The sequence below is a fragment of the Abramis brama genome (genome assembly GCF_963993115.1).
Source record: "Abramis brama genome assembly, chromosome: 3".
Classification (NCBI taxonomy): Eukaryota; Metazoa; Chordata; class Actinopteri; order Cypriniformes; family Leuciscidae; genus Abramis; species Abramis brama.
In genome coordinates this window covers 33097392-33112433 of record NC_139965.1, presented here as the reverse complement: position 1 = coordinate 33112433, position 15042 = coordinate 33097392, and the positions used below count along the sequence as shown (strand labels likewise).

The 15042-nt window shown below is 42.2% G+C and overlaps 1 protein-coding gene across 2 annotated transcripts in view; it reads left to right on the top strand.

Annotated features, from left to right (window-relative positions):
• The first annotated feature begins 239 nt into the window (after positions 1-239).
• The window catches only part of smarcd3b (SWI/SNF related BAF chromatin remodeling complex subunit D3b), a 62660-nt gene continuing 47857 nt past the window's right edge, over positions 240-15042 (top strand). Inside the window, exon 1 of one of the 2 annotated variants that reach the window (XM_084109115.1) lies at positions 240-445. In XM_084109115.1, the coding sequence (XP_083965241.1) occupies positions 434-445 (12 nt within the window). In that variant the 5' untranslated portion in view covers positions 240-433. The remainder of the gene's footprint in view (positions 446-15042) is intronic. The other variant, XM_084109117.1, reaches the window with a different exon arrangement.

The window sequence follows — 15042 nt, the reverse complement described above, 5'->3', positions numbered from 1 at the left end:
ACTTTTCATACGCAAGTTGCTTATATTAGGCCTGTTCGACAAAGTTCCGACAGTATTCCGTCAGCACGTGAGAGTGACTGACTGTAACGGCGCGCAGGCTCAGCAGGGAGAGGCGTGCAATTTGATGACGCTCCCTCCAAACCCCCGAGTTTTATTCGAAACCGCGGTGGACAGGACGCGCATGCGCCTCAGAGCTCACCGTCTCTGGCTGCATCCCCTCCTCACTCCGCTGCCTCTCTCTCTCTCTCTCTCTCTCTCTCTCTCTCTCCATACTGACTGTCCAGTCACTCCAGCACCGAGCAACAGGGAGTGTGTGTATGCTTCTACTTTAAGCTATAAAGAACTTCATCTCCATCGCTCCGGACACACACCCGCTTCTTCATCTGTCGTCCGCTGCCCTTTAGCGACCAACCGGCCACAGTAACCAACTGCCATGGAGAGGAAGGTAGGACATTTACAGCAACATCATAAGAATGTCATCGGCTCCATAAAGCACTTATTAAACAACAGTGTTTAATGTCTGCGGTCTGTTGCCGTCCTGATGGTGTATAATCCGCCCATCTCATCACAGGCAGTCAGATTAGTGCGCATGGGAGTTTTCCGACTGGATCTAGTTTATTTGGCAATGTAAAAAAAGCACATACTATTTGAAGCCAGACAGTAACGTTACGCGCGCACACACACACTGGTGCACGTGTTAATTCTGTCTTCTCCATCACTGGTCTTCAGTACGTACGGATGGAGGGTCCTTCATGTTCTTGCTGACTTTAGTGAGAGGTTCATAGCAGCACGGAGATGTTGAGACCTCAGATGCTCCTTTGTACGATGTAAAGAGCCGAATTATCTCTCAGCTTCAGTTGTTGGGATTGAAAGTGTTACTAGCAACATAAAGATGCCTTGCCTCTGGATTCACTCTAATAGTCAATGTGAAGTCAGTTTGTTTGATAAGTGAAGGTATGTGATTGATCATAGGTATGTTTATGTTGGTGGATTGATCTTAGAAATAACTAAAGCAGTTTTGCGATACAGAGGGTGTTATCACTATTTTGTTCTTCACCAAGTTATTTGTGTTATTTTTAAGCTCCAATCTTTTTCTCTGTAAAGGTTCCTGCAGTGATGGGAAAATTGGAAATGTCAGGGATTTTAAAACTTTAAAACTGAAGTCATATATTTGAAAGGCATTGAAATATCTTCATTGAATATAACATAATTTTCTACTTTCCAATAATAAATAGCTCTTTGTGAATGCAGTCTTTAAAATCTTTTTCTATTTGTCACAAACAATTGGAAAAATTATGTGGCTACTGGCTACAGCACTATAATTACATTGTTATAATGAATCCTAATATTTGTAATTTCACCTGGTGCAGTTACATGTATGTCCTTACTGTTATTGGCCAAAGTGATCAGATCAAATCAAATATTAACACTGCTGTGTCACGGGTTGGTTCCACAAGGAAGCAAGTATAGGATCCATTAGCAGCAGCCAATCTTTATTAAACTAAATAATCCAAAAAACAAAACAAAAACAACAACACTGGCACAGGAGAAGAAAACAATAGGTTACTTGTCGTAACCCTGGTTCTCCGAAACATAGAGTGGAAAGATCCACCTATGGGAAGGGCATCCGTACCTGACCTCTGCAGAAGCATCCAATAGCACCAAGTCTGGCAAGACAGACAGAAGCGCGCAGCCAATGCCAGGTAAGGCCCCACCCCCTTACCTGTGGGCATATAAAGCCTGCATGTGCTACTGTTCTCTAGTAAGTATATTCGCTTCTCTTGCGGTAAGCGGGGCAAAGCTGGTGGATCTCTCCACTCGATGTTTCAGAGAACCAGGGTTACGACAGTAACCTATTGTTCTCTTTCATCATCTTGTGTTCGAGATCCACCTATGGGAGAGACATGGACAGCTCCCCGATTGCCCAATACACTCACAGTGAGGGTCTGTAAGCCAGAGAAAGACGGTCACCCAAGGGGCGGTGCCTGACACGTCCCATAATCATGAACCCGCCATACTGACGCACACACAAAACTGCTGTGTACTGGCAGGACATGAAACGTGTGTGGCTTACACAAGAGAAGGAAGGAAGGGTTAAGACGACCCCACCCCTAAAACAGAATGTGAGCACACGGCAGGTGTCCTGCAGCACTTTCTCCTTCGATTCGGCTATAATGAGCCAATCGTCTATATATGTCAAAATCCTCAGACCTGACATTCTCATGGGTGCTAAGCCCGCCTCACACACAGACAGAAGGTCCGAGGGCTTAACGAGAGCCCGAACGGGAGGACTGTGAATTCGTAACATGTGCCTTGGTAGGCGATACGAAGAAACTTCCTGTGTGGCGGATAAATGTATATGTGGAAGAAAGCATCTTTCAGATCGACTGATGTGAACCAGTTGTTCCGTTTTATGGCGCGGGCGAGCGAGCGAGCAATGAGTTAACATTCTGAAATTGTATTTCCTCAAATGTTTGTTCAACACAAGGAGGTCCAAGATAGGGCGGAGAGAGCCGTCCTTCTTTGGGACCAGGAAATAACGAGAATAAAATCCCTGATTTATCAGACTGGGGGCCACCACCTGAATCGCTCCCTTGTTTAGAAGGGAAGATATTTCCTCTTTCAGAATTTGTGCGGCGCTCTCTTCCATGTGTGAAGAGAGAACGCCGTTGAAATGCGGGGGTTTCATTACAAACTGCAGTCTGTAGCCCTGCATTATTGTACGCGTCACCCACTCGGGAACCGAAACAGTTTGCCAAGCCAACTTGTGACTCGCGAGTGTTCCCACCCGAGCCGCAGCGGCGCTGTGTAAGCCCAGCTGGCTTATTTGTGATGCAATGACGCCTTCTAGTGGATGAACTAGGGGCGACATGCAGGGGTTCACAGAGAATTTCTCTCTCTGCAGGGAGAGGATTTCTCTCTGTGGAGAGAGGGCCTCTCTTTGTAACAAATTCATTTGATTTGTTTGTTTTAATGTGTTTTTTGTGTTTTGTATGTGTTTTGTGTTGGGGAACACTGGGGCCGAAGCCTTTATTAACTGGGTGAGGGGAACACAGTATGTGTGGTGTGGTGACACTGCTTTTGCACTTTTCCTCACAACAGACCCCCTGTATGTGGGGGGAGAACACACAACGTCAACTGAACACCTGGGCTGGGCAGCCTCGAGAGGGAGGTGGCCGACCCCTCCATAAGAAACCCTCCGTCTCTTGAACAGGGGCTCTGGGGCAAGAAGAGAGTCCGAAGAGCTTGCGGCTCGTGAGCGCAGACTCGAAGCCCCCATCGGCCGAACATCAGGCAGGCCGCTTGCGTTTCGAGTCGGTGGGGGTAGGGTTTGAGGGTTTTCCCACCGCAGCAGGAGTCGGTTTCCCCCAGGGCTTAGCAGAGGGTGGGTTGCTCTGTCGTGGTGGGGGTTTGTTGTGGGGCCTTTCCTTACCCTGATGGAAGTTACGTCCCGAGACAGGGGGGTTAAGCAAACGCACAGAGGGTGCCTGGCATGGGGCCACCTTCCTAGGAGGCATAACTTGAAGGCCTCGTCTTCCTTTTTCTTTTCGTCGCATCGTTGCAGCATCATGGGCTCTACCGGGGCACCCGCGATGCGCCTCTTCTCACTGTCAGTAAGGCCCGACAGGTTCAGCCAGAGCGCGCGCTCTCCCACCACAGAGAGCGCCATGGAGCGCCCGCAGCTTTGGACGGCCTGACGAGCATTACGGAGGACGAGGTCATTAACAGTAATGATCTCCTTCCACAGCGTGGCTGAGGGGGATCCCTTGTCCAGCTGTTGGCTTAAGTCATCCAAAATCTCCACCTGGGAAGTGGAGAGAAGGGAGGAGACATTCAGGGCTCTGACAGCCAAGGCCGAGGATCTATAAGCGGCCTGGTGCACAGAGGCAGAAAAACGGTCCATCTTGTTAGGCAAGACTGGCTTCGGGGGAGTGAGCAGCCCACCCTGGACTGGGTTAAGGTGCCTGCCGATCGATGGCTCGATATCGGGGGGATCACCCATGCCGAGAGCCGCCATATCCTTTACCTCTAGACCCGCAAGACCGTGTTTAATCGAGCGGGTCGCTCCAGTTGTGCCTCATGTGCTTCGTGCACGCTGGGAGGACGGGGAAGAGTTGTTTCCTCGTACTGGGAGGGGGTCCCAGCACTTTCCCGTCATAAATGTCCCTGTCCTGGTCGGTGGCGCTCTGTGGAGCCGGCCACTCAATGTTGAGGCGAGAGGCCGCTCGCTCACACACTTCCAGGAAGATGGACTGAGGCAAGGCCGCGGGGGCGTTGGCCTGGGGAACGGCAGAGGTCGGGATGGCCTCCTCGTCCTCTGAGACCCCGAGAAGGCCCGCGTCATCACCAGAACTGGCCGGTTCGTCGCCGAGCGGGAGGTTGCCCGCGAAGATGTCCTCTTCAGGGAACGCAGGATTGGGCTGGTCAGCCCAGATGAGAGTTGTCACGCCCCGGGAGGCCCCTGGTAGCGCATCGTCGTCACCATGTCCCTCATCCGAGTCAGAAAAGCCGAGCTCGACACACTGGGTCGCGGCAACTTTAAGGCGGCGTCGCAGGAGTTTTTTCGGCAGCATCAGACAATGACTGCAGTTCTCCTGGTTCTCCAACGCCTCTTCTGCGTGTTCCCGGGAGAAGCGGCAGATTTAGAGAGCGACATAGCGGCAAAAAACTCAGAGAAATCCGTGGCGGGCAGCCGTGGAAACTGAAACAGGTGAGAAGGCTGTGTCAGTGCAGAGAAGTGAATGTCAACTGGAGAACAGCAGCGCATGCAGGCTTTATATGCCCTCAGGTAAGGGGGTGAGGCCTTACCTGGCATTGGCTGCACGCTTCTGTCTGTCTTTCCAGACTTGGTGCAATTGGATGCTTCTGCAGAGGTCAGGTACGGATGCCCTTCCCATAGGTGGATCTCAAACACGAGATGATGAAAGAGAACAGGAGCAACACAAACCAACCTTAATCTTGAAGACACCAGACAAGAACTAAACAGAACAGAAGGTTTAATGCTGCCTTCACATGCTTTTGGACATTTCCTGAAATAGTGATTATGATCTTGTCGCATTCAAGTGCTTTGCTGTTGGAAAGAACAGGAATCGTGGAGGACACCAGGGGCCAGTTGCATAAACATAGCCATTATGTTAAGACTGTGTCTTAAGAACTAGTATGATCAACTAGAAGTTAGCTAGGGGTAAGTCTTAGTCTTACTGTTCGGTGTCAAATTAGACCAATCTACGTTTTTATGTTACTGACTTTAAAAAGTTATTAACAATTTTAAAGAATAAAATTGGATGACTAACTTGTAAGACTAGTCTTAACAGTTTATGCAACTGGCCACAGGTTTATTCTTGCCTATCTATTGGGCAAATCTTATTAAAGCCAAAATGATATTTAGCGTCCCATTCATTCACCACACTATCTATATAGTGTAACATGCTCCAAAAACCAAGTTAGAGTCAGGATCTAGATGCAGATAAAAATTATGTTTAATGGCTCAAAACAGTAATTCATGGCTTGAGTGTAGAACACATGACAGAGCGTAGAGCTTCACCATAACTATGAATCCATGAATGGCACGTTCACATGAACATTAGAACAAACTAACATTCAGACAGTAATCCGTACAGGTAAGAATCAACACCATGGTTAAATAACTGAACTAATTAGATAACACGAGACACCTGAGTCTAATTAGCCCAACAAAGATTCTCTGAAATCATTGTCCATGGGAGGGCCAGGACCGTGGGGCAGGGAAAAAACTGGCCCAATTGCCAACCCAAAAGGCAGTTCAATGGGCTCTGATACAAATATTGAGACAGTACTACAAAGTGCCTGACACAAGGTAAAGACATTCATGGTAGTTATACAAAACCAAGACCCCATAACACTTATTGCCACATGAAGCATAGCGCACATCAATAATTTGTCCATGGCAGTGGCATGAAGCTTGAAAGCTCAAGGTACCCTTACTTGTCACATTGTACATAGGTAACTTAGTTTCCCCTGTCACCATGGCATAAAACTTGGAATCTGAAAAAACTACCCCCTCGTTCCAGAGAGAAGAAAAAAAATGCACACTCGTTCTTAACCATGGCATACCTCTTCTCAGTTTCAACGTTCTCATTCAACACTGAGACGATCACATTCTCGGCCTCAGTGCAATTCTTTGTAGCTTCAGCATTCTCATAGTCGGCTTCGTTGCACTCGTTCACTGCAGTCTCAGCACTCACGTTCTCAGCTTCATTGCACTTGTTCACTGCAGTCTCAGCACTCACGTTCTCAGCTTCATTGCACTTGTTCACTGCAGTCTCAGCACTCACGTTCTTAGCTTCGTTGCACTCGTTCACTGCAGCCTCAGCACTCACGTTTTCAGCTTCATTGCACTTGTTCACTGCAACCTCATCACTCACGTTCTCAGCTTCGTTGCACTCGTTAGAGAGAAACAGAGAAAATCCTTGACATAATTTTCAGTAGAACGACCTGCTTGACGAGGACTCGTGTGCCTATCTGCTAGATCCATTTTAGACTGACTATTCTGTAACATGCTCCAAGAACCAAGTTAGAGTCAGGATCTAGATGCAGATAAAAATGATGTTTAATTGCTCAAAACAGTAATTCATGGCTTGAGCGTAGAACATATGACATAGAGCGTAGAGCTTCACCATAACAATGAATCCATGAAGGGCACGTTCACATGAACATTATAACAAACTAACATTCAGACAATAATCTGTACAGGTAAGAATCAACACCATTAAATAACAGAACTAATTAGATAACACGAGACACCTGAGTCTAATTAGCAAGAACAAAAGAACTACAAAGACCATGAACAGCACTACAAAAGGAACATGGACTCAAATGACAGTTTTCACAATAAAAGACATGACAAAGCACAGGTTCTTTACATATAGTCAGCTTGTTGACGATTCTAGAATTTCGGTCAAATGCAGGCTATTTTTGCTGTGTATAAAACATACAATATGCTTCAAATGTTTGTTCATGTTTGTAAATATGCACTACTTTAAATACAACACAAGGCGATGTTGCTGTTGTGGAAAAAACTACTAAAGAATAGCCGTCACAGCAGCAATCATTTAAAGTTTGTGGCCCGTCCATTTCGGGAACTTGTGTATCAAAATTCATGTCCAATTTTTAACTAGGGAACTCTTATTTACGATAATTATGATAGCATGTGAAGGCAGCATGGATATACAGAGACTAAATCCGAAATCGTCCCCTATACCCTTAAGAAGGGCATTATTTGAAGGGAACAGACATTTGTAGTGGTATCCGAAACCATAGTGGACGTTATTGAGTGCACTCATTCAATCACATCACCGCAAGAATGAGTGTACAGCTGATGTACGCTCAACGGCTGTCCGAATTCACTCACTCGTTTTCATTCACTCCTTTAAGTGAACTGTATTATTGGACTAACGTAGGGAATACTAAACGAGGGTTTAGGTGACGATTTCGGATTTGTCTGGAGTCTGAACAAGAAGATTAACTATACACAGCTGAGACACTTGAGCACTAATCAAAACCATAGCAACCAATGAAGAGAGGGAACAAAGGAGCCAATGAAACCAAAACACAGGGAAACAGGGTAAAACTAACTAAAAATCCATAAAATTAAAACATTACATACAGATACACGTTACAATATGCAGCACATATTACGATTGTGCAGTAAGTGTTATAACTTTATATGGACTTGCAGCCCAGTGCTTTCTGGTTGTGAGTTTTTCTCCCTAAGTGATCTGAAATATACAAACAAATTTTATTAGGGCCAGAGCACCGATGGTGCAAGGACCCTCTTGGAATTGCTCTGTTCATTATTTAAAAATAAAATTTTGACCTTCATTGCATTGAATGCATTCTGCTTTCCGGTCTTTGGTAACCTATTAAGATGTGCTACTTTCCTGTTCCCCAACAGGACTGATATGATAATACTCCAACATAATTTAGTGGTTTCTTATATGAGTGTAGTGACCCTGACGTCAATGTCATACCAAAAAAAAAGAGCTGGAAGTTTACAGGCAGTTTCTCTTGTGGGTCATCATAAGTGTTATTTTATATGACCACATATTATAATATGGCATAGATTTATAAAAGGTCTGTTTTTCTTTAGCATATCTTATGTTCTGTTGTCTTCTTGTATATTGTGACAAAGCATTTGTGATCTTAGCATTGAGTTGCCTTTCCCTCCCAAATTCGTCCCCCTCCTATATCCATCGGGTTCCTGAGTGAATTACCAGAAAAAACTAATTGAAGAGTATTCAGTAGTTGTCCTATACACAAGCTTTTTATCTGTGTTGAGATGCAAGCAGCTGGAATTCTCTGTAACTGCTGCATCACTTCTGCTTGGTTGCACTGCTGGAACGCACACCTCCACTGACTGTACTGTAGATGCAGGGCCACTCATTTTGACCAGTCTGACTATGCTGTCCATGCTGGTTTGTATGGAGCTGGGGCTTTTATGTTTATTGTCTTTTGTGCCTGTGTGCAGTATTACAAGTTAAATGTAAGTTTGAGTGGGTAACAGTGTGGTCATTATATTTGATCCCTTTATTCTAACTTTTGCCTTATGTAACTAACTGTTAAAATAAGTTAAATTTAAAAATATGATTTTACTACTTAATCGTGATCATAATGGGTATTTTTATAAGTAGCATAAATAACATTCAGAAACTGTATTTGAAATTAATAAGGATCAATAAATAAATATTGATACAAAAAAACATAAGAAATTACATTTATTTTTTATGACTGATTTTATTTGACATGCACAACATGGACTGATGCACACAATGGTGTCCTGTTTAGGACGGGTTCGTGTTGATGAGCCACTAACAAAATAGTAATCTATTCAGATTTTCTCTCTTAAAATGTAAGTGAGTGTAAATGTCAGCATTATCATATATGTCTAAAGGATTGTAGTCTGTTGGGTAAAACAAGAGCTTATTGATGCAGTCAGTCTGCTATTTTATTCCAACCGTTACTCCTGATTGGAGGCTCGCATAAATATTTAGTTTATATGTAGAGATACATTTCAACTTAGTTTAATGGTGCAACGCAAAAATATTTAGTAGTGTGTAAGTTGTTACTTAGTGTCCATTTACATCAAACTAGGCTAAGTAGTAACTAACGCACAGCTGGTGCAATTGGCCTCTGTAGTGTACCCTAAACAGTTAAAAACACAAGTCCTAATATCCTATGTCAGAAATCAAAGCCTTTCTTTTAAAAGAAAATCACACTCCTCTGTGAAAAGCATCTCATAAAAATTATTTAAAATAAACAATACAATTGGTAATTGTAAAATAGAATACTTTCTCAAATGTTTGGAACTGTTATTTCAGGCATTTATAAAAACAGAGAAAGTTGTCTGAAGATTTTGAATCTCTGAAAGGCTGAGCACAGATTGTTTTTTTAATAGAGAATGAAAATGAATGATCAGCAGTGAACCAGGAGGATACCAGAAAAGTAGTCCATATGACTTGTTTTCAGAAGCCATGTAATAGCTTTGTGCGAGAAACAGACTAAAATAGTTAACTACAGTAATTTGTGGTATAGTTGTGTAGTCTTTTTTTATATTTACAATTAATTGCTTTTGTTGTTGTAAAGTTCATCGAAAATTTTCTTAGATATGTTAAATGTTTTAACCTTTGAGGATTGTATGCCACGTGACTGGATAAGCTTCGAAGTACTGTATTAAGTCAGTTGATTCAAAGGAAGACAGTATTGTAGTACCAGGTTGTGGTCTGGAGTACCAAGCCGCAGGTGTGTCTTTGAGCTCGAAGCCTTGTATTCTCCCTGAAAACAATTCCACCGGGCCAGCAACACTTAGCATGGATCACAGAAGTTCGCTTCAGTGCCCAGCAATCTTCTGAGAGTGAGAGAAATCCCATTAGTATTCAAGAACCTATTTTTTCTAGCTGTCACACCTCAAGAGCTTTAGGGAGAATTGGCTCATTCACAAGTGAGAGTGCAGGCAGAGAGATGAAGGGGTGGTTATTAAATGCTCTCTTTTATTCTTTTTCTTTTCTTCTCCTTTGCTGCCTTTCTGCTGGTCTAAAAGTAAAGAATTAGAATGATAGGATGTCTGGACTCTAGAAACGCCTCATGTCATGCTGCCCTTTGTTCAGCCCAACAATACGTCTTCTCATTTATTAGACACCTGCGGTATAATTTGCATCTCTGATTTAAATATGTATTTGTACTTAATCCAAGACTGTTCATTTATTTAAATTTTTTAATTCATTTGACGCACACAGTGGAACCAAAAAGTATTTGAATATCTTTATACATAGTATAACAAAATATCAAACCAAATGACAATTATTTTAAAAAAAGACAACACAAACTCTTTTTCAAGCAAAATGTTTAATGAAAGTAAATAAGTTTTCAATGAAATTATGATTGTTATAAAAAAGAAAAGACGTTTTATGACTTTGTAAATTACTATTTTGTATATTATTATTATTATTATTGTGGTAGACGAAATACGCAAATCAAGTACTTGAGGAAAAGTACAGATAGGCTACTCTTAAAATATCACTCCAGTAAAAGTATTAAGTACTCCTTTTCAATTTTACTCTTGTAAAAGTACACACAAGTACTTGATTTTTAAAGTACTGATAGATGAATGTTTATTTTGTAATTTTTATATATTTTAAATACTTGTAGCCTATACTTTTATGTAATTTTGTATTCCATATTTTATATATTCCTACTGCTCCTAAGTACCTGGGGGAGGGGTTGCTGGGTCTGACATCATTATGAATTGTCAAGTAGCTAGTAGTCAGTATGGAAGATTAGTGGATGCAGATATGTATTGATCTGCAAGTTAGAAAATTAACGTTTTATTTTATTACAAAAACTTCTCATACACTATCAAAACTTTAAATATATTAAAGCTGCACTTTAAACGCTCTAGCGGTTAATAAACAGAACTGCATGCGTCTTGCGGAAGAACATTGTAGCCGGCTACTTCTCTCTGTTTATGACTATGATGAGTCACACAGGTACTGGGATACTCTGCAGTGAAATAGCATAGTTTTTAAAAATAAGGAAAAACTAAATGTGTGTTGACAAAGAATATAAAAACAGATGTCACATTGGGTTCACTAAATGCAAAATTCACTTTTACATGGTGTTTGAACATAAATGTGTCGGCAGTGTGTGTACACAACCACCCTATAATGGTAAAAATCCACCCACTCCTTTGTTTTAAGCCCCATAAATCATAAGCAGTGTCTCAGAATAAGCCGTTTGCAGTTTCTATACAATGTGACCTCACAAATGCTTAGGCCCCAACCACGACTGCTGACAGACTAGACCCCGCCCTGAGTGAGGTGTACATAGTCTGCCATGTTTATCCCCTCACCAGAGCATTTAACAGCAACATTCAAGTATTCTTATTAAAGCTACTAAAGTTATTAAAGTAGTACATTCTTACATAAAGTACATTCATGGACTGGATCGGACAATACTCTTTGCTGTGCCTGTGTACTCTAGTGGTGTGCCTGGATTTCTCTCTCCCTTGTGCTCTCCGTGTTCCTGTACAACAGCGTGTCAGAAGTTCTGTTTTTATCATAACACTTTGGACCGGTTCTAACTGTGTCCCGTGTAGCAGTGTGTCTGGATCTTCGTCTCATAACGCCTTGGATCTTATTTGGACAGTACTATGTGGGTTAGATTGCTATTTGCTGTCATCTCTATTTTAATATTGACTAGGCTCTGTGGAGAGCGGATCCTCGAACACCTGGACCACGTCATGATAAGGTATTCTCTCTCTGCCTGAACTGCTTTCACATAAACACTATTCGTTGCTCAACATACGTGCCCGTGAAACTTTACGATCACTTCACCTTCTACGTCGGTCTAAATATGTTCGTAGGGGATCACAGCGGAACACCACAGGGACTGATATTACGGTCTTATGTTCCTGTCCCACGTGTACTGATATTAAGCAAAATATCTCTCATGGTGTTTGCCCTGCGAACTTTTGCTATTCACAAGTGTGTACTATACACTCTGACAAAGTACGTCCTGAATTCATCAGGTTCGTGCACCTCAATGTACATTCACTAAACAAAAAGACTGATTTACTCTATGACATCATCTATGACAAAAAACTCGATGTCTTCTGTATTTCTGAAACTTGGCACCAACAAAATTACTTTTTAAATCTCAATCTGTGTACTCCACCGGGATTTACGTATCTTGACAAACCCAGAGCAAAGGGTAAAGGGGGTGGCCTTGCTGTTGTGTACAGTGCAGAGATTTCTGTTACTGAAATTGCTGTTCCTTCTGTTTTATCATTTGAGAGTATTGTTTTAAAGTTAGTGGTGTTTCTCCTGTTCTGATCTTGTTTATCTATCGACCACCGAAACCGAACCCTCTGTTTTTTGATGAACTCACAGAGCTACTTGCATTTGTAAATTCCCTCTGTCCATCTATGATTATTATTGGAGATATTAACATTCATGTTGATAATCCTAGTTGTAATCAATAATACTGCCAATTTTATGGAGATTCTGGATTGTTTTAACCTGATACAACACGTCAACTTTCCTACTCATAGAAAAGGTCATAAAGCTAAGAACAGGCAGCTGGAACGACAATATAAAAAATCAGGTCTCACTGTCCGTAAACGTATGTACGATGAGCATTTGGTTCAGTATAGTGATGCCCTCAAAATAGCAAGAACTGAATACTACTCTCAAGTCATTAATGATGGTACTGCAAATCCAAATAAGATGTTTAAGGTAATCAACAAACTCCTTAAGCCTTCCAATTCACTTATTTGTTCTTCTGTGCAGCAGTGCAATAAGTTTCTGAAATTCTTTGCTGAAAAAATTTAGAATATTTATCAGTCTATTACTTCTGTCTCTCTGTGTGCACCTCCTGAGATTCATCCCTTAAATTATCCGCTAAATTTGTTTTCTAGTTTTAAAACGGTCACTATTGAATTTTGATTACATTTTCAAATTAATCATGACGATGAATTCCACTACCTGTACTCTGGACCCTATTCCAACTTATGTTCTCAAAGAGTGTCTGTCATCTATCAGTCCTCTCATTTTGAACATTGTTAACGCTTCCCTTATTACTGGACTTGTTCCCCAAGCCCTTAAGGTTGCTGCCATCACACCAGTTCTTAAAAAGCCTGGGTGTGATGTGTCTGATCTGTCTAACTACAGGCCTATATCTAATCTTCCTTTTTTGATGAAGGTTCTGGAACGTGTTGTTGTGCCACAGATTCATTCTCACTTGTCCTTGAACAAGCTTTTAGAACCTTTTCAATCTTGGTTTCAATCAGGACATAGTAGTGAGACTGCCTGGGTCCGAGTTATGAACGATCTCCTTGTCTCTGCTGACTCTGGTGCCCTTACCATCTTGGTGCTGTTAGATTTGAGTGCAGCTTTTGACACGGTGTGTCACTCTATACTGATTGAGAGACTTGAGACTTGGCTTGTTATTTCCGGTACAGTGTTGGAGTGGTTTAAATCTTACCTTACTGATCGTATCCAGTTTGTTGTTTTAGAAAATAATAAATCTAATGTTGGACAGGTATGTCATGGTGTTCCTCAGGGGTCTGTCCTTGGCCCAATACTTTTTACTATTTACATGCTTCCTTTAGGGCAGATTATTAAAAAGCATGGATTGGGGTTCCACTTTTATACTGATGATACCCAAATTTATATTAGCATGAAAACTAATATCACAGGTATCTCGGCAACACTCTCTGACTGTCTGCAGGAAATAAAATTTTGGATGTACCAGAGGTCCTTTTAGTTGGTACCCCTGCAGCTGCCTGTAATGGTAAAAATTTCAGTTAACACCTTGAAAATAATGTAGCATTCCCATCATCTCAAGTTCGTAATCTTGGTGTTATTTTTGACACTCATTTGACACTTGAAGCAGATATATCAAGAGCATTTCAAAATCTGCATTTTTTCATCTCAGGAATATTGCCAGGATTAGGTCTTTTCTTTCATTACCTGATGCAGAATGGCTTGTCCATGCACTTGTTACCTCTAGGGTTGATTATTGTAATGCCCTTTATCTTGGCCTACCTGCAAAGTCTATTAAGCACCTGCAACAGATACAGAACTCAGCTGCACGTGTTCTTACACATACTCCTCGTCAGCATATCTCTGGGGTGCTTAGGAACCTGCATTGGCTTCCGGTCCATGCCCGCATTGATTTTAAAACTCTTATCTTAACATATAAAGCCGTACAAGGAACTGCACCATCATATATATGTGATTTAATTACGCTATATGCCCTCTCGATCTCTCCGCTCTGCCAACTCTTTTCTCCTTAAACAGCCTTCTTGCAGACTAAAAACTATGGGTGAAAGAGCTTTCTCCGTGGCAGCCCCTACGTTGATGATACGAGCCCTCGGGCCCTATCTTACACCCGGCACAATGCAGCGCCAAGCGCGACGCAAGTGTTTTTTGCTAGTTTCAGTCTGACGCAGTTATCATTTTCACGTCCTGCGCCTCGTTGTTTAAATAGCAAATGCATTTGCGGCCATTTGTGCGCCTATGGGCGTGCTGGTCTGAAAACGTTGCTATTTTGAGGCAATAGAAATAGACTGCGCCAATGACCAACTGAAACCTGGTCTAAAGTCAATGGCGCAATATTTTTTTTGTTATTTAATAAGCGCGTTTGTAATGTGCGCCTATAGGCGGGTCCACAACGCGCAAACTCTCTGCTTATTAAACACACAGGGACGCACAGCAGCACACATGCCAAATATTTAAAATAAAAGGATTACAATGTTATTGTGTACATAAAGATATGGTGGAATCCGGCTTGTCCAGTATGATGGTCTGCTTGCGCACTTTTACCTCGTGCACGAGCAGTTCCGTTTGCGCTCTGGAGATGCGTTCGGTACGATTGATTTAACATATGTAAATCCCAAAACACACCCATTACTCATTATGAGAATTGGGACAACCCTTTTAGACCATGCGCCTGTCGTTAATTTTTTCCCGTCGTTAAACTAGCAAAAGTGGATTCGGACACGCCCTA